Raw genomic sequence first — 20,029 nt, forward strand, 5'->3', positions numbered from 1 at the left:
AAGCAGGGCTGGGGGGGGGTGTGTCTGGCGGGGGGGACCTGGGGGGGGCTGGGCGTGTCTGGCTGGGGGGGGCTGGGCGTGCAGCACTAGGGGGGTCAGAGAGGAAGCAGGGCTGGGGGGTGGGTGTGTCTGGCGGGGGGGGGCCTGGGGGGGTGGGTGTGTCTGGCGGGGTGTGTCTGGCTGGGGGGGCTGGGCGTGCAGCACTAGGGGGGTCAGAGAGGAAGCAGGGCTGGGGGGGTGGGTGTGTCTGGCTGGGGGGGGCTCGGTGTGCAGCACTAGGGGGGTCAGAGAGGAAGCAGGGCTGGGGGGTGGGTGTGTCTGGCTGGGTGTGTCTGGCGGGGGGGGGGGCCGTGCGCGCAGGGCGGGGCCGCCGTCACTTCGCGTCACTTCGCCCTGCAGCCCCGCCCGCCCGTCGCTTCCCCGCACCTGAGACAGGTGCCGCCGGCTCCCAGGGGCCCCGCGTCCGCCCGGGAGCGGCTCCGGCTCCGGCGTGCAGCCAGCGCGGGCTGATGGCGCAGGAGGGGACGGGGCTACCCCCGCCCGCGGGCGCGGAGCCGGGCAGGCGGAGCCAGGCGGGGCCGGCCGCGGGCAGCTGCCCGGAGCCCAGGCGGGAGCTGGGCTGGTTCTGCGCCGCTCACCGCCGGCGGGTCTGCGCCCAGTGCGCCGGGCCCCGCGTGTCGGCGCTGGAGGAGAAGGCTGCGGGCCTGCGGGTAAGCGCGGGGCCGGGGCTGCTCGCCGCGGGGCCGGGCCGCCGGCTGCCCGGGGGCGCCCCACGCCCAGCGTCGCCCGCTGGCCCGGAGCCCCTCCGGGCGCCTCCCCTGCAGCAGCCCGGACGCGCCGTGCGGAGCAGCCGGAGCCCAGGGCAGGGCGGCTCCCCGGGCGGCTGACGGGGAGAGTCCGGCGGTGGCGCCGCTCCCCAGCCCCGCGGCAGCCTTGGCGGGTGACGTCCCTCGGGGCTCCGGCTGCGTGTGACTGTAGCGCGGAGACCCCAGGTGAGGGCAGGGCCGGGTGTGCCAGGCGCTGCGCAGAGATGTGCTGGGAGACAGGCCCCCAGGGAGCGCCCAGGCTGCACGGAGACGCCGGATCGCCCTTTGGCTCTGGGATGGGAGGGCTCAGAGCAGCCTGGGTCCCTGTGAGCCCCCTGCCGAGGAGATCAGCACGGGGAAGGGGGACAGCTCTGTGCATGGATCGCGCCCCCCAACGTGAGCCCAGCCAGCGCGCAGAGACAAGCCGGCCGGCCCAGCACCTCCACCTCACTTGCTGAGCAGCTGCTGGGCACTCAGGCCAGGGATCTCACACACCGGAGTTACCTTCACCTCATTCGAGGCGGGGGCTGGAATTGTGAAGCCTGACAGCAGCCAGCACCAACCATTCTTCCTCTAGAAACTTTTCCTAGGAAGCGCCCCACACCACAATCTCCTGTTTAAAAAAGTTTCAGCCATCCAATCAGAGAGCAGAAACAATACAATGTGACTTAGGTGACCAATCACTCCTCTTCACCGGTGAGTAATGGTAATAGGACAGCTTGTGAGCCACCCTAGGGCTGACCGGTTCATATCACCCATTGGCAGTGAGGAACAAGCAGGTGTGCAGGGATCAGGGATCAGGGCCATGATTCAGAGGGAGGGCTGGGCACTCTCTGTGGTACCCTTACTGAAAGGCTATTTCAGTAAGGCTAGATCAAAATTACACCTCCTTGTTCTTGTCTGTTGGCTTTGGTTTTTAGATTTAAACCCAAATGACAGGTTTAGTTCTCAGCAATCACATAGGAATTGTCCTATTGCCAAGAGAAATGACAGTTTTCAAAGGCAAAACTATGGCTCAGAGCCTGTTCTGGCTAAATTGTGCTTGTTGCAGGAGAGGGCAAAGGCTGCTTTACACTCCATAGTTTGGACTGCTCATTCATGGCATAAATTAAAGCAGCCCCAGGACTACTCCAGTTTATATTTGGCTGTAACATCCCCCCAGAGTCATCCCAGTTGAGAACAGCAGGAGCTGGCCATGCCTGCACTCTTCCCTCATGCAACTCTGCTGTGTGGAGAAAGCCCTTATGCCAGGGATAGTCACAGGCCATTTCCACTGAAGTTCTGTCTCCTCACAATACCAGAGTGATGTAAAGGAACCAGAACATGACAGAGAATCTGGCCTAGGTGATCTGCATGTAACAGTTTCTCCCTTCCCTCCACCTCTTTCTCTCACAGAGATACTATCACTGGTGATCGGGAGTCCAGGACAGGTCTTACCAAGGTGGATTGTCATATGATTAAAACCCGCTAACTTTTAGGGCTATTTTAGGCCCATCTGTGACTTTTTCAGGCAAGGATTGGGTTTTATTACAAATCTGGGATTTATTTCTTCATGTAAAGCTGGAGTGTGTTTGCAGCTGATTGCAATGGGGCTGAGAGCCGGACGCTCCCGGGGACCTCATGCAGCCTGTGCTCTAGTGAAGGGATGCTGTATGACTACACCACTTCTGAAAGCTGAGAGCTCACAGTGCCCGATGGGCAGAGGATGCTCCGAGTGGCTGTGAATCCATAGCTCTCATTCTGTATTTCAGAATAAAATTGTGGATCAGTGTGAGAAGCTCCAGCTGCAGAGTGCTGCGATCACCAAATACATGGCCGAGGTGCTGCCAGGGAAGAACCAAAGTGCTCTGGTAATTCGCTTTTCTTTCCATGGTATGGTAATGTGGACCTGAGCTTGCTATGTAGCCTGCATCTCACAGGTGAACATACCCCCACTCAGCAATGTTCCTGCTGGCTGCCCAGGGTTGCTGAGATGGCTTTACGCTTTGGTCACTGATTTGGTTTTGGCCTGTCTCCCTCTCCGACCACCCCCCATATTGAGCAGACAGGTTTGCGTAGTATTAACCCCGTGAGGCAGGCAGCTGAGTTCATGCACTACCCATTGCATTGCTTCCAGAGTGGTGTGAACACCCTCTCTGCTGCCCCACCCTCCTGTAGATGACCTTGGCCTGGGTTCTGGGGGTGGGCTCAGGAGTCAAACCCTGGAGTTTGCTCTTGAATTTGCTCATCTCGCAGTTCAGCTGGTGCAGCTTCCCACGCCTCCCTCAGGCAGCGCTTTCCTTGAAAGCGGCCGCGTCAGGCTAACGATACTAGGCCGATTTCGCCCTTACGCTGGGGCACCGCTGGCAGCATCTGTTTCATCCTACACTGACTTTAAAGCCCGTTTACACGGCGAGAGCAGGGGAAAGTGGCCGTAGTAGAACTGAGAATCCAGCCAGCTATTTCTGTGTAAATGCTCTGTGGGTACGTCTATGCTTGTAACGCTACAGTGTAGATGTTATTACCTATGCTTCTCCCATCAGCCTAGGTTATCCAGCTCCCCAAGAATTCTTCCGTCGACCTCGCACTGTCTACACAGGGACTAGGTGGGCTTAACCATGCCACTTGGGATTGTGGGTTTTCCATATCTCTGAGTGATGTAGTTATGTCGACCTAATTTTCTAGAGTAGACCAGGCCTGTGTTAGCAATCATGGCTTTGAACACTTCAGTGACCCTAACTTCTCCCAGTTCCCTGCTGGTGCCTGTGCTTCAATAAAAGGCTAGTCAGTTTCAGTTTTGTCTCTAGTCAGTTCACTTCCAGGGTCCCCTGGCCTCCTGCAATGGCTGGGCTGCAAAGGCTGCACAGACATACTTTAGTCCGAGCAGACCCGCTGTTGAGTGAATAGGAGTGGTGGGCGGGACAGCAGCTGTCAGGCCTAATCCTGAAAGTCCTTCCTAATTTGAGTTGAGCCCAGTGGGCCTGCTGCAGGGAACCAGAGCTGCTATCCTGCACCAGGGGTTGCAGGCTGGACCTTTGGCTAATCAGCATGAGATCATTTCCCTAATATTACATGGTGTAAATAAAGCTGAAATTTTGGGCCTTGCTGAGTGTCAAGTTAGCACTTAGTAGCCATGGCGATACCAGCTAGTGCCTTAGAAACACCATCACTGGTAGGTAGAGTGGCCTGGTTCCGATCTCACACTGGTTGACACCACTTTAATCTCAGTGATTTCAGGTGGATTAACTCAGTGTTAGGGCGCATAGAAAGCCAGCTCTGGTGGTAGCTTTCCTCCTTTTCTCCTGACACCTCTCCCTCCCTGTCCTTGTTGTGGCAGAGTGCGGCCAGCTGGGCCCGGGAAGTGGTGATCCAGAGGCTGATCTTTGTGAGAAATGTGTGTGAGAACGAAGAGCAGCGGCTGCTGGAGAAGGTGCATGCGGAGGAGGAGAGGACTCATCAGAGCATCCTGACCCAGCGAGCTCATTGGAGCGACTCTCTGCAGAAACTGGCTACCCTCCGCACCTACCTAGTGGACATGATCACCAACTTGGATGACCACGGCCTGGTGGTAAGTACCACAGTCCTGTACGGAGGAGCCAGTCTAGCTTGCAGCCAGGCTTCTGTCACTGTAGCTGATGACTCTTAAGCGCAGCAGTTTGGCAGCTTGTTGCACTGACAACAAGGAGGCCAGAGTTCAAGAGAGACTCGGGTTTGCATTCCTGGGAAGCAGCTGTGCCTACCTAGGGAGTCACCTGGCTGGAATCACCAAAGAAATGTGGCTGCCCCGTAAGAGCTAGGAACAGGTGAGGGAGCTTCTGAAATGTTCCTGCTGGTCTCCCCTTTACTGCGGGTGATGGGAGACTATCAGAATTGTCTTCCAAGCTCGGGGACGCACCGCCCTTTGAATGCTGGGCTAGAGCAGCACTAACTGCTGCATTACTTCCTCCTTGCCTCTTCTCCCTTGCAAGCAGATGGGACCACAAGGGCCCAAGCAGGGCCTCAGTATCTGAGGATTGGACTCAAGGGTCAGAGAGGGCGAAGGCCGGTACATGATTTTTCATGGATTTTTCTAGTTCTTTGTTGATTTTAAACAGCTCCAGGCAGGTCTCCACTTAAAACACTGCGCTGGCTCAGCTGCACCGCTGTAGCACTTTGATGAAGACAGGAGAGAGCGTCTCCTGTCGACTCAGTTAATGGGCCTCCGTGAGCGGCAGGAGCTAATTCGCTGGGAGGAGCTCGCCCTCCGCCATAGCGCTGTGTACACTGGCACTTAAGCTGGTATAACTGTGTCGCTTAGGAGTGTGGATCATCCAACCCCCCCGCCCCCGAGCGACGTGTTTATACTGAAGTGATTTTGTCGTGCAGAGCAGGGCTCGGTCTTTGGGGCCCCTGCCTTTCCCTGGAGAGATCTCCTGCCATCTAACAAACCTCGGTGTGAGGGAACTTCTCCTACTCAGTCTGCATGTTCATTTGGCTGGTTCCTTCCCATTATTTATTAAATCACCCTTGGATCACCTTAAGAGTTCCTCTCCAGTCAGATGTTAGCGGGCAGTTATCCTATCTCCCCGACCTTAAGCCATTGCTTGGGTTCGTTTAACTTTAAGTGAGCGGCAGAAGCTTTGCTCTGGGGATAGAACTTTCTAGGGATTCGAACAATGCTGGTTGGCTCGTGAAGTGAACCAGTGGGGATGGGAATAATAGTGAATCTCTTATTCCACCTTCTGGTATTGGCCAGTCAGACTTGTCCCACCAGAGAGACGGGAGGCTGGAGCACGAGATCTGTTAAATACCAGCCAGCAAGACGGTAGTGAAAAGGTCTGTCTGGCTCTTTGCCGCGTAGCGGTGGTGGTGGGTGAGGGCGGTGTGAGGCTTGTAAATGTTTCCAGCCTGGGTCAGAGGTTGGTCTCTGGCAGGAGCCGACACTTGATGTGTCAGAGGAAGGTGCTTGCAGTGATCTGCTCAGGAGCACACTGACCACACACTGTGCAAAGAAATCTGCTGAATTTACTTTGGCTAATTGGTGCAGGCTCCATAATGAGAAAGCTGATACAAATGAGAGGTTTGGCTGATAACAGGATGACGTCTGGTTTGGAAACAGTAACTCTCTGGAGCCGTCATCACCCCCAGGTGATAGGCCTTTCCCCTAGGAGACGGGGACCTGGGACAGCCTGTGGGGGCATAGTACAATTGTAGCAAGCATCTGAAACGCCATGAGCCAGACAGCTGAGGGGGGGCTGTAGTGAGTGTGCTAAAGTGCTGCACTTCCTGTGGGTTGAAATGCACCGAGGTGTCACTGCTGTGTAGTTGCCAATATGTTAAACAATAGTTTTCTTAGTTAAAAAAAAATGGATACATTGAGGTTGTGCAAAAGGCACCCCGTGTTCTGGAGCTCCCGGCCTGTGCAAATGGCTGGGCTGGTCCATCTGCCCCACAGAAATGGATTTCCTGTTAATGGCGTCAGACTCTCCTCTTATCACGACTGCTCGGGCTGCCTTTGAGCGAGCACAGGATGGTCTTTCCGTGTGAAAGGTGGGGGAGAGAACACCATCGTGCTGGGCCTGCACTTGGTCTGAGCACGCAGAGCCCTGATGGCACTGTAGGAAATGGAGCCCAAGAGGCACTGGAGGACGTGCCCCACCCCAGCCTGAGCCGGGAACAGGGAGATGGGCAGTGGAGCAACTCCCTGCCTCTGCGGCAGCACGGGGTGGGGGATGGGGCTGCTCTCCCGCAGGGCCCAGGAAAGACAGTTGTGCTTCCTGCAACCCAGGCCAGCAGGAGAGAGGGGACACCTCTGAAGTGCTGCAGCAAAGCCTTCTGGGATGGATGTGGGGCTGGGGAGCTGGATGACTCCTGCTGCAGATGGCCTGACTTCAAGGAGTCTGCACTGAGGGGCCTTGGACACCATTGTGGGAGGCATGTTAGATAACAGGCCATAGAGCAGCTGTTAGAACAAGCGCCAGGGTGGGTCTTGGGCCTTGCAGTGAATGGTAGCGACAGAGTTACCGGGGACAGGGGATGGGGGGGGGGGGCGAGGGGGAAAAGAGAGAGGATCCTTGGCTACCTGTGTCAGGCGGATTTTCCTGCTGCATGAACTTGTTCAATACACTTGCTTCGGGCATCGCCAGCGGCACAAACTCAATCCCCAGGAGGCAGTTTTAGCCATTTCCAGGGAGGGTGAGGGGTTTGCTCTTCACTGTGACACTGTCCGTGCCGGGGCTCAGCAAGGGGGATGGAGGACTTGGGGAGACACCCAAACCCACTGAGACCTTTGCGTAAGTCCCCAGGGAGGGATTTTATTGTGTGAGAACAAGGATAATCAATGGCACCCGGTAATACCAGGGTACAAAATATATGGGAATGACAGGGTAAGTCACGCTGGTGCGGGAATCGACACTCTATGGGAAAGCATAGAGCCAAATATAGTACAACTCTAAATGAATCAAACTACCATAGAATCGCTATGCACACAAATTGCATGCTTGAATAATAAGAGTATATAGCTGCAGGAATATAGTACCGACTGCCTGACCAGGATGGTGGTGGTGATTGTGAAATGCTCCATGAGATTAGAGAGGCTACAAAACTAGAAAACGCAATAATATGGGAGATTTCAACTGTCCCCATATTGACTGGGGACATGTCACCTCAGGACGGGATGCAGAGAGAAAGTTTCCAGACACCATCAATGACAGCTGCTTGGAGCAGCTAGTCCTGGAACCCACAAGGGAAGAGGCAAGTCTTGATTTAGTCCTGAGTGGGGCGCAGGATCTGGTCCCAGAGGTGCTGACCCATTCAGTAACAACGACCATAATGTAATTAAATTTAACATCCATGCAGGGGGGAGATACCAAAGAAACCCACCACAGGTGCATTTAACATCAAAGAAGGGGAATTACACAAAAATGAGGCTAGTCAAATGGAAATGAGAAGGAACAGTCACAAGAGTGAAATGCCTGCAACCTGCACGGAAACTATTTAAAAATACCATCATAGAGGCTCAAACTAAATATGTACCCCAAATCAAAACAAAACAATAAGACCAAAAAAATGCTACCATGATTAAACTGCGGAGTAAGAGGGGGTTAGAGGCAAAAAGGCAACATTTAAAAATTGGAAGTCAAATCCTAGGGGGGAAAATAGAAAGAAGCATGAACTCTGGCAAGTCAAGGGTAGAAGTATAATTAGGCAGGCCAAAAAAGAATTTGAAGAGCAACTAGCAAAAGACTGACAGCATTTTTTTAAAAGTACATCAGAAACAGGCAGCCTGTCAAAGGCTATGGCTACATGACTCAGTTTCGCTACCGCCGTGCCGCTAAAAGATGCGCAGTGTAGTTGCTGTTTGTCGGCAAGAGAGAGCTCTGCTGCTGACAAAAAACTTCCACCCCCCACGAGCGGCCGCGGCTTCGTCGGCAGGAGAGTGCTCCTGCTGACAAAGCGCTGTTCACACCGGTGCTTTTTGTCGGTAAAACTTTTGTCATTTGGGGGTGTGGTTTTTAACACCCCTGAACAACAAAAGTTTTGCTGACGAAGTGCCAGTGTAGACATTCTTAAATAGTCAGTGAAGTCTTTGGACGATTGAGGTGCTAAAGGAACACTCAAGCTAAATAAATTTTTTTCATTGGTCTTCATTTTAGAGGATGTGAGGGAGATTCCCACACCTCAGCCATTCTTTTTAGGTGACAAATCTGAGGAACTGTCCCAGATTGAGGTATCATTAGAGGAGGTTTTGGAACAAATTGATAAATTAAACAGTAATAAGGCATCAGGACCAGATGGTATTCACCCAAGAGTTCTGAGAGAACTCAAATATGAAATTACAGAACTGCTAATTGTGGTACATGACCTACTGCTGAAATCAGCCTCCATGCCAAATAGAGGATAGGTAATGTAATGCCAATTTTTTTAAAAAAAGGCTCCAGAAGAGACACTGTAAGCCTAGCTTCAGTACTAGGCAAATTGGTTGAAACTAATAGAAAACAGAATTCTCAGACATAGCAATGAACTTGATATGTTAGGAAAGAGTTAATTCAGCTTTTGTAAAGGGAAATCATGCCTCGCTAATCTATTAGAAATCTTTGAGGTTGTCAATAAGCATGTGGACAAGGGTGATCCAGTGGATATAGTGTGCTTGGAGATTCAGAAAGTCTTGGACAAAGTCCATCACCAAAGACTCTTAAACAAAGTAACCAGTCATGTGATAAGAGGGAAGGTTTTCTGATGGATCATTAATTCATTGAAAGATAGGGAATGAAGGGTAGGAATAAATGGTCAGTTTTCACAATGGAAAGTGGCAAATAGTGGTGTCCCCCCGGGATCTGTACTGGCACCAGTGCTGTTCAATATATTCTTAAATAATCTGGAAAAAGGGAACAGTGAGGTGGCAGTTTGCAGATAATAGAATAATAGAATATCAGGGTCGGAAGGGACCTCAGGAGATCATCTAGTCCAATCCCCTGCTCAAAGTAGGACCAACACCAACTGAATCATCCCAGCCAAGGCTTTGTCAAGCCGGGCCTTAAAAACCTCTAAGGAAGGAGATTCCACCACCTCCCATTCCAGTGTTTCACCACCCTCCTAGTGAAATAGTGTTTCCTAATATCCAACCTAGACCTCCCCCACTACAACTTGAGAACATTACTCCTTATTCTGTCATCTGCTACCACTGAGAACAGCCGAGCTCCATCCTCTTTGGAACCCCTCTTCAGGTCGTTGAAGGCTGCTATCAAATCCCCCCTCACTCTTCTCTTCTGCAGACCAAATAACCCCAGTTCCCTCAGCCTCTCCTTGCAAGTCATGTGCCCAAGCCCCCTAATCATTTTTGTTGCCCTCCGCTGGACTCTCTCCAATTTGTCCACATATCTTCTGTAGTGGGGGGACCAAAACTGGATGCAGTACTCCAGGTGTGGCCTCACCAGTGCCGAATAGAGGGGAATAATCACGTCCCTCGATCTGCTGGTAATGCTCCTCCTAATACAGCCCAATATGCCGTTGGCCTTCTTGGCAATGAGGGTACACTGCTGACTCATAACCAGCTCCTTATCAACTGTAATCCCCAGGTCCTTTTCTGCAGAACTGCTGCTTAGGCAGTCGGTCCCCAGCCTGTAGCGGTGCATGGGATTCTTCCTTCCTAAATGCAGGACTCTGCACTTGTCCTTGTTGAACTTCATCAGATTTCTTTTGGCCCAATCCTCCAATTTGTCTAGGTCACTCTGGACCCTATCCCCACCCTCCAGTGTATCTGCCTCTCCCCCCAGCTTAGTGTCATGTGTGAACTTGCTGAGGGTGCAATTAATCCCATCATCCAGATCACTGATAAAGATGTTGAACAAAACTGGCCCCAGGACTGATCCCTGCCAACCGGCTGCCAACTAGACATTGATCACTACCCGTTGAACCCGACAACCTAGCCAGCTTTCTATCCACTGTGGCAAATTGCTGGCACTACTATGACGGGTCTCATGCTCTCTTTTCTTGGCGGGGGAGGTGGGTTCAGGGCACCATTTCCCGCCCCTGAACTGAGGTATTAACTGCCCCACTAGTGTCCTAGAGGACGGGAGTAGAGAGGAAGGGACTCGGGCCCATGCTCTACTCTGGGTCCCAGCCCAGGGGCCCTAGGGATAGCGGTAAACCACTAGAACTAGCGGTTCCTTCCCCTGGGCTACTTCCCTCTCCTGCCCTTCAGCTTGTGGGGCTTCCTGCCCTCCCTCTGCACAAACCAGGTGTCCCTTTACCAGGGGTGAAAGTAACTGAGGCCACTTACCGGTACGGAGCCCCGGGCCCTTTTAAATCGCCGGCCCCAGAGCAGCTGTTCTCTTTGCCCCGCCCCCACCCGTCGGCGGCCGGGGGGGCCCAAAGGAGCAGGAACGTTAAAGCGCTGCAGGGTCCTTTGCCTCGGCCCTGCCGACGGGAGGTGCAGCAACATTAAAGTGCAGTGGCGGCAAAGGACCATCCTTAAAGCGGTGCCGCGGCTTCGCTTTCCTGTCCCTGCCCCTTTCGCCTCCCGCGTCGGCAGCCCTGCCGGGACGGACCCTACCAGCAGGGCCGCTGACGGGGGAGGCGAAAGGAGCAGGGAGGTGAAAGCGCTGCCGCGGCAACACTTTACTGTGGGCTGGGTATGGGCCGGGGCGGGTTCTTACCGGTACGCGGTACCGGCCCCCTTTCACCCCTGCCCTTTACCTAGGGTCTTGGTCTTCTTAGCCCACCGCAGCACTTCTCCAAACTCTCCTCTGCTTCCCTCCAAACCGCTCTGTGCTCCAGCACCAGTCCACTCTGCTTCAACTCCTCCAAACCGCTCTCTGCTCCAGCACCAGTCCACTCTGCTTCAACTCCTCCAAACCGCTCTCTGCTCCGGCACCAATCCGCTCTGCTTCAACTCCTCCAGACCGCTCTCTGCTCCGGCACCAATCCGCTCTGCTTCAACTCCTCCAAACCGCTCTCTGCTCCGGCACCAATCCGCTCTGCTTCAACTCCTCCAGACCGCTCTCTGCTCCGGCACCAATCCGCTCTGCTTCAACTCCTCCAGACCGCTCTCTGCTCCGGCACCAATCCGCTCTGCTTCAACTCCTCCAGACCGCTCTCTGCTCCGGCACCAATCCGCTCTGCTTCAACTCCTCCAGACCGCTCTCTGCTCCGGCACCAATCCGCTCTGCTTCAACTCCTCCAGACCGCTCTCTGCTCCGGCACCAATCCGCTCTGCTTCAACTTCTCCAGACCGCTCTCTGCTCCGGCACCAATCCGCTCTGCTTCAACTCCTTCCCCTGTCTGATTGAAGCAGGGGGGTTTTATCAGGTGACTGGCTTCAGGTACTTTAATTGGCTTCAGGTGCTTTAATTAATTTATAAAAAGAAAAGGAGTACTTGTGGCACCTTAGAGACTAACCAATTTATTTGAGCATGAGCTTTCGTGAGCTACAGCTCACTTCATCGGATGCATATCGTGGAAACTGCAGCAGACTTTATATATACACAGAGAATATGAAACAAAACCTCCTCCCACCCCACTGTCCTGCTGGTAATAGCTTATCTAAAGTTAATTTATAGCAAACTTCCTTCCCTCTACAGGGAAGAAGGCACCCTTCTAACACTCACCTGCTGCCCTCTGGCCTGGGCTTTCCTTGCTTTTTGCCCCTGCTTTAGTTCCACCCCCCCGCGACCGGGACAGACACTTTTTCTTCGGGTTTTTTTTTTTTTGCTGTTTTTTTTTCTTTGCTGCCGTTCGAGTGCTGGTCGGCTGCCAGCTTGCCTGCCAGCCCCCCACGCCTGCCCTCGGACGCTGCTATTGCTTCAGCTGCAACCCCCGGAGGAGGGGGGGAAAGACTGCCGACCCGCTCCCCGGAGGAAGGGAGTGGACGCCCCCAGACCCAACCATTTTGCTGTTCATTTGTGGACCCGCGATTACTCGTCTTCTTATCTTTGCTTGGCATTTTTGGAATGCTCCACAAAGACCGGGAGAGAAGACAGCTGACAGAGACATCGCCCAGGGAAGCTACAAATCATTGTGGAGGGGGCCGTAAGACTGAGTAACTTTTGAACTGTACTCTCGTGTGGGGGGAGTTTGACTGTGTCTTAACTGCATTTTGTAGGGGCACAGGGGGTGTGGCATGGAGCTGCCCCCCGATCCATCGGTGCCCCCCCCCCAACACTACTACAACCGTCATGGCCCCCCCCCGCCATCCGTCCCTGCTGGCAACCTGCCATCTGCCTCTAGACTCAACTGCTTGCTTTGAATTCCATCATCCGGACCAGACACAACAGCCGACCAAACGAGACTCTTTGGATAAACATGCGTGGGTCCACGTTCCCCCCCCCACCCCCAGACGGCCCACCCCACAGTTTGCCCCTACTACCTGACCCCAACTCCTGTTTCCTTCCCCTGTCCAGTCCAACCCATTTGGCGCCCCCCCCAGCCTGCAGCCCAACAGGGAAAAGTGGTTAATCTGCTTCACCCTCCCCCCTCCTCCTTCTGGTGTCTCCCTGTCTCTCCCTGCTCACGATGGCGGGGAATGAGAGGGGTGAGGTCCCTCTAACTACCTCAGCTGCCCCTCCCCCACCTACCCCCTGCCCAACCCCCAAGCCTCCCCCCCACCACTGCTGCCAAAACACCTGCCACCGCCCCCGCTGGGGCATCGGCAGCGGAGGCACTGGGGCAACTATTGCCGCTGCTACGCCCACCGCCCCCCCAGATTCTAGGAAAGCCCCCCCGGTTAGCTGGAAAGGCCAGGGTGCGAAGAAGGGGAAGGACCCCGCCACAACCACCAAGCCCTCCATGGCAGAGGCTTCCCCCACCGCTGTGGCCTCGTCATCGACCATGGCGTCCCTCCCCGCTGTTCCCTCCACCAGCTCTGCGAGCGTCCCTCCCCCGGCCCCCAGGGCCTATGTCCGTGGCTCCCGCAACAGGGTACAGCTGGCTCTCTAGCGATGGGGGGATCAACTCCTCCGCCACAAGGGCCCTTATAAAGGAGGGTAGAGGGAAAGGAAGGCACGGTGCTGCGGCCTACGGGCGGGCCCGCAGCTTCCGTGACGATTTACTCACTAACGGGATGGGTCTCGGATTGTTGCGCAACCCGCCGGGGGCCGCGAACACCCCCGCCAACAAGGAACCCCCACGCCCCAGCCCTCCGAATGACGCCCCTCATTATAGCAACTTTGAACACCGGGGCTGTAGGATGGCTCTCCGCAGGTCCCAGGTGCTCTCTTACCTTCGGGAAGGGGGGTACTATGTGGTTTTCCTGCAGGAGACCCATACGGATCCGACCGCCGAGGACAGCTGGCGGCTGGAGTGGGGGGACGGGGTCTACTTCAGCCACTTCACAATTTGACAAGCTGGAGTGGCGACCCTGTTCTCCCCCAACCTACGGCCCGAGGTGCTAGGGGTCACTGAGACCATGCCGGGCCACCTGCTGCATCTCCGAGTCCGTATGGAGGGGCTCGTGGTCAACCTCGTTAATATCTATGCCCCGACAACGAGCCCGAAGCAGCCGCAATTCTATCGGCGGGTGTCCGACTTCCTTGGCACCCTAGATTCTCACAAGTGCTTAGTCCTGGGAGGGGACTTTAACACCACCCTCGAGGAACAGGACTGCTCAGGGGCCAAGCTGAGCCCGGCTGCTGCGAACATTCTCCGAGAAATAGTCGAACATCACTCCCTAGTAGACGTCTGGCGTGACCATCACCCAGATGACACTTCCACGTTCATCTTTGTCCGGGTGGAGGCCCATCAGTCACACCACTCTCGGTTGGACCGTATTTATTTATCCCGTTTCCATCTTTCACAGGCCCACTCCTCCAACATTCGGCCGGCCCCATTTTCCGACCATCATCTAGCCACCATAACAGCCTCTCTCCGTGCAGAGAGGCCGGGGCCAGCCTATTGGCACTTTAACAACAGCCTGTTGGAGGATGAGGGCTTCGTGACATCCTTCCAGGAGTTCTGGCTGGCCTGGTGAGAGCAGCGGCGTGCCTTTCCCTCGGCGCGGCGATGGTGGGATCTAGGGAAGGTGCGCGCCAAGCTCTTCTGCCATGACTACAACCGGGGCACCAGCCGACGGAGAAATGCAGCGATAGAGCAGTTGGAATGGAAGGTCTTAGAGATGGAGAGGCGTCTGGCTGCCAGCCCCGAGGACCCGTTCCTCTGCGGAGCGTGCCGGGAGAAGCGGAGGAGCTCCGGGCCCTCGAGGACCATCGGGCCCGAGGTGCCTTTGTTTGATCCCGCATCCGCCTCCTTCAGGAGATGGATCGCGGCTCCCGTTTCTTCTATGCCCTGGAGAAAACCAGGGGGGCCAAGAAACACGTCACCTGCCTTCTAGCAGAAGACGGCACCCCCCTCATGGATCCGGTGGACATGTGTGAGAGGGCCCGTGACTTCTACACAAGCCTTTTCTCCCCAGATCCAACCAATCCGGGCGCTTGCAGGGTGCTCTGGGAGGAACTCCCCATGGTCAGCGTGGGCGACCGAGACCGACTAGAGCTGCCTCTCACCCTGGCCGAGTTCTCAGAAGCCCTCCGTCGCATGCCCACCAATAAATCTCCAGGCACGGACGGGCTGACCGTGGAGCTCTACCGCGTGTTCTGGGACATCCTTGGCCCAGACCTAGCCACTGTCTGGGCTGAGTCTTTGAAGGGCAGGGTCCTCCCTCTTTCGTGCAGGTGAGCGGTTCTCGCCTTGTTGCTGAAGAAGGGGGACCTCCGCAACTTACGAAACTGGCGTCCCGTCTCGCTCCTTAGCACGGACTACAAAATTGTAGGGAAAGCAATCTCGCTGCGGCTAGGGTCCGTGCTGGCGGATGTGATCCACCCAGACCAGACCTATACTGTCCCGGGTTGCAGCATTTTTGACAACCTATTTCTAGTCCGAGACCTTTTGGAACTCAGGCGTAGAGACGGTCTGTCGTTCGCCCTCCTGTCTCTCGATCAGGAGAAGACGTTCGATAGAGTGGACCATGGGTACCTCCTGGGCACTCTGCAGGCACTTGGATTCGGACCTCAGTTTGTGAGTTTTTTCCAGGTGCTGTATGCTTCTGCAGAGTGTCTGGTTAGGCTCAACTGGACCCTGACCGAACTGGTCAGCTTCGGGCGAGGAGTACAGCAGGGGTGCCCCCTCTCGGGCCAGCTGTACGCTCTGGCGATCGAGCCCTTCCTCTGTCTCCTCCGCAGGAGGTTGACAAGTTTGGTGCTGCGGGAGCCGGAGCTGCGGCTGGTCCTGTTGGCGTACGCCGATGACGTGCTCCAGGACCCGGGGGACTTGGTGCGGGTGGAGGCTTGCCAGGACATCTATTCGGCAGCCTCCTCCGCCTGAGTCAACTGGGTCAAGAGCTCTGGCTTGGCAGTGGGGGACTGGCGGCAGGTGAGCTCCCTCCCACCCGCGCTTCAGACCATCTGGTGGAGCGCGGGTCCACTGCTCTACCTAGGCGTTTACCTTTCTGCCACGCACCCTTCCCCGCCGGAGACCTGGCAAAATTTAGAAGGCAGGGTGATAGAGTGGCTCCGGAAATGGACGAGGCTATTCCGAAATCTCTCTCTCCGAGGGAGAGCACTGGTGCTTAACCAACTAGTCCTGTCCACGCTCTGTTCCCGGCCCTGGGTTTCCTGACCGACCTCCGGATATCAATTCTAGAGTTCTTTTGATCAGGAATGCACTGGGCCCCTGTTGGGGTTCTTCATTTACCCCTGAAGGAAGGAGGGCAGGGCCTGAAGTGTCTGAACACTCAGGTCCGTGTCTTCCGCCTCCAGGCCCTGCAGAGGCTCCTCTATAGTGCAGGTAGTTCGACGTCGAGCATACTGGTGCATGCCTTCCTGAGCCGCTTCCAAGGGCTCTGATACGACCGGCAGCTCTTTTATCTCTGTCCGAGAGGTCTTCCGCGAGACCTCTCCAGGCTGCTGGTCTTGTACCAGGACCTCCTCCGGACCTGGAAACTGTTTTCAATGACCAGGTCCGTGGCGGCCACCGTGGGAGCAGATCTCCTCGCGGAGCCCCTGCTACACAACCCCCAGCTCCGTGTGCAGGTGGCGGAGTCCCGCTCGGTGTGCCAGAGTTTGGTCCTGGCGGAAGTCACGAGAGTCGGAGACCTCCTGGACTACGACTGGGGAGACTGGCTGGATCCCCTGACGCTCGCTGGGCGCATGGGGCTCTCCAGACCTCGTACCCCCCGGCGCATACTTCAGGAGGTGAAGGCCGCCTTGACGCCCACTGCTCGAGCTTATCTCAACCGAGCCCTGTGCGAGGGCGCACCCCGCCCGCCCTCTACCCCAGGCCCACCGGACCTTTCAATTGGGCCCCTACCCCGTAGATCCCAATAAACCCCTCACCCTTTCACTGCGAGCCGGCTGCACAAACTGCAGCTGGTCAGCTTCCAAACCGCACCAAGGAAACATCTATATACACTCACGCTTCACACCCTTCACGCCCACACCCTGGTGTCCCACCCCGATACAAAGCGGCGGGACCTCCTGCCACCTTTGGAGGGTGAGCAACCCCGGTGGGCCAGCCTGTATTCCACCTTGGTCCTGAGGCCCATCGGGGACATTAGTTGGCGGTTCCTTCACGGAGCTGTGAGCATGGGTGTATTTTTGACACGGTTCACCCCCATCCCGGATACTTGCCCTTTTTGCAATGTGAGGGAAACCCTGGCGCACGTATATTTAGAGTGTGCCAGGCTGCAGCCCCTTTTCCGGCTCCTCACGAATATTTTATTACGCTTTTAGCTACACTTTTCCCCTCATCTTTTTATCTACACACTCCCCATCTGTGGCCCCACAAAGTCACGGGATCTCCTGGTTAACCTCCTCCTAGCCCTAGCTAAAACAGCCATTTATAAAACCAGAGAAGGGAGGTTGGCTAATGAAGCGTCCTGCGACTGTAGGGCCATTTTCCAATCCTCAGTACATTCACGTATCCGGGCGGAGTTCCTCTGGGCGGCGTCCACCGACTCCCTTGACGCCTTCGAGGAGCGGTGGGCGCTGTCCGAGGTTCTCTGCTCGGTGACCCCATCAGGTTCCCTCCGTCTGACCCTTTGATTGAGGGGAAGAGCGAGAGCCCAGCCCCAGCCGTTGCCGCTGTGGATACCATCATCACTGTCACCTAGGAGGGGTCCTCTCACACGTGGGTGTACGTCCCTCCCACCCCCAAACCGCCCACCCCGCAGCCGTGCCCATCTTGTCGGGCACTCTCAGGAGAGGAATAATCGGTGACACTGGGCGTGGCACTAGGTAACTCGAGGGCGTGGAAGACCATGAGTGTTGAGGAAGCCCCCCCAGCTCTAGGCCACCAGGTAACTCAGGAGGGTGGAAGACCACGAGTGTCGAGGAAGCCCCCCCGCTCTGGGCCCAGGCTAGCCTGAACACTTCTCCCTCCTGAAGGCTGCTGTGTTATACCTTGTGTTTGCTTTTGTTTTGTTGCATAGTTTTGCTTGATCCTTTTTGGTGATTTCTTGTAAGTGTTACACAAATAAAATTCTTTTCTGCCTTTTTTTTTTTTTTTTAAAACACTCTCCTGCTGCCCTCTGGCTATGCTGTATCACACCGCCTTATAGTCCATTCATCCAATCCATACTTTTTTTATCTTGCTGGCAAGAACACTGTGGGAGACCGTATCAAAAGTTTTGCTAAAGTCAAGATATATCACATCCTCCGCTTTCCCCATATCCACATGCCCTTGGTGAATCAATGATGATACCAAATTATTCAAGATAGTTTGGTCCAAAGCTGACTGCGAAGAGTTACACAGAGATCTCATGAAACAGGATGACTGGGCAAGAAAACATTGATAAGTGCAAATTAATGCACATTGGAAAACATAATACCAACTATACATACAAAATGATGGGATCTAAATTAGCTGTTATCACTCCAGAAAGAGATCTTAGAGTCATCGTGGATAGTCCTTTGAAAACATCTGCTCAATGTGCAGTGGTAGTCAAAAAAGCAAACAATATTAGGAACCATTAGGAAAGATATAGATAATAAGACAGAAAATATAATAATGCTTCTTTTTAAATCCATGGTACACAGAAACCTTCAATGCTGTGTGCAATTCTGGTTGCCCCATCTAAAAATAAATAGATTAGAATTGGAAAAGGTACAGAGAAGGGCAGCAAAAATGATAAGGAGACTTCTGAGACTATTGATTGCAACAATCTCAGCTTTCATTTAAAAATACATTAGGTTCTAGCTTTAACGGTTGCAGAGAGAAGCTTTAAAATGGGACCAGAATGCGCCTTAAAAGCTCAGATGGCAATAAAATGAACACACTTTTGATTATTTTTAGGAATCATGTGATTTCTATGCTAATCTCCTGATTTGGAGGCTGAACTCATGAGTTCTGAGTCTTGGGATGGTGAGGCTGTCGTAGAAGTGATTCCAGGCCCTCAGGAAAATATAAGGAGAAAATAAAGACTGGGGTTGTTCAGCTTAGATAAGAGTCGACTAAGGCGGGGTCTGACAGAGCCTATAAAATCGTGACGGGGGAAGTGTTATTTACTCTTCACATAGCACAAGAACCAGGTGTCGCCCCGTGATATGAACAGGCAGCAGGTTTAAAACAAACATAAGGAAGCATTTCTTCACACAATGCACAGTTAACCTGTGGGACTCATTGCCAGGGGATGTTGTGAGGGCCAAAACTATAACCAGGTTAAAAAAAGAATTAAGTAAGTTCTTGGAGAGTAGGTCCACCAATGGCTATTAACAAAGATGGTCAAGGATGCAACCCCATGCTCTGGATATCCATATCTTCTGACTGCCAAAAGCTGGGACTAGACAAGAGGGGATGGGTCACTCCGTGACTGCCTGTTTCATTCATTCCCTCTGAAGCACCTGGCACTGGTCACTGTCAGTAGACAGGACACTGGGCTAGACGGACCATTGGTCGGACCCAGAATGGCCGTTCTGATGTTCTTATGAGAATTTCAGCTTTTATGATTGTCTCTCTCCTTGTCCCCAGCACGCGGAGCAGGAGATCTTCGAGAGGTGAGTAACCAAAGTTCACGGCCCCTCCATTCTATGAGCACAGCGGCTCAACATAGAGCAGCGTGTCATTGCCAGGCATCCGGTGACACTGACCTTTTCCTGACTGGTGCTGCTTTTGGTCAGGGCATAGTGCCAGAGGGCTGAGAAGTTGCATGCACATAAAATGCCCCTTGCCCAAAATGTCCCACTGTGGCTTTGCTTCACATGCTGCACTATGGCTCAGACATGGGGTCCTAAATTCTTACATTTGGCACCTAGAAATCCTGGTGGCCAGGACATACCCAATGGATCTAGAAGGAGTAATGCTGATTTACACACATGCCCGGGACATGCTCGCATGTGTGTGTTGCACACGTAGGCACACCTTTTTTCACTTTCGGGAGATATACCTGATTATTTGGGGCTTTATCTAGCTCCCTGTGGACAGGCCCAGTACAGCATTGCACGGAGGAGTAACAATTTAAAGCTGTCTTCAGATTTCCTAGTTGCGGGCTCTGCATTCATGCAGCCTCCTTATTAAACAGACAAATGAGGTGCAGAGTGAGAGCCTGGCAGTGCTGCCCCTGGTGCCAAGCACCCATCGCTCTGTGCATTTCACTGCTCTTGAGAAAGGGAACCTGACCTGAATTGCATTGTGGCCTAAGGCGATGATTTTACAACTAGGATTGAAATTGGGCTGTCCTTCATTAGGTGGGCATTGGGTGCTTTGAGTGTCCCCTAAGGGTAGTTCTAATTATAGTACTTCTTAGCACTACCTGGAATCCTGATTATTTACTCCTGAGG

General features: G+C 54.3%; 1 protein-coding gene across 1 annotated transcript in view; it reads left to right on the forward strand.

Annotated features, from left to right (window-relative positions):
- The first annotated feature begins 417 nt into the window (after positions 1-417).
- Positions 418-20,029, forward strand: part of BSPRY (B-box and SPRY domain containing) — a 31,427-nt gene continuing 11,815 nt past the window's right edge. The window contains exons 1-4 of the mRNA XM_084649836.1: positions 418-710; positions 2,558-2,656; positions 4,123-4,353; positions 19,221-19,246. Coding sequence (XP_084505962.1) covers positions 510-710; positions 2,558-2,656; positions 4,123-4,353; positions 19,221-19,246 — 557 coding nt within the window. The 5' untranslated portion in view covers positions 418-509. The remainder of the gene's footprint in view (positions 711-2,557; positions 2,657-4,122; positions 4,354-19,220; positions 19,247-20,029) is intronic.

Source organism: Lepidochelys olivacea (genome assembly GCF_965140295.1).
Source record: "Lepidochelys olivacea isolate rLepOli2 genome assembly, chromosome: 16".
Lineage (NCBI taxonomy): Eukaryota > Metazoa > Chordata > Testudines > Cheloniidae > Lepidochelys > Lepidochelys olivacea.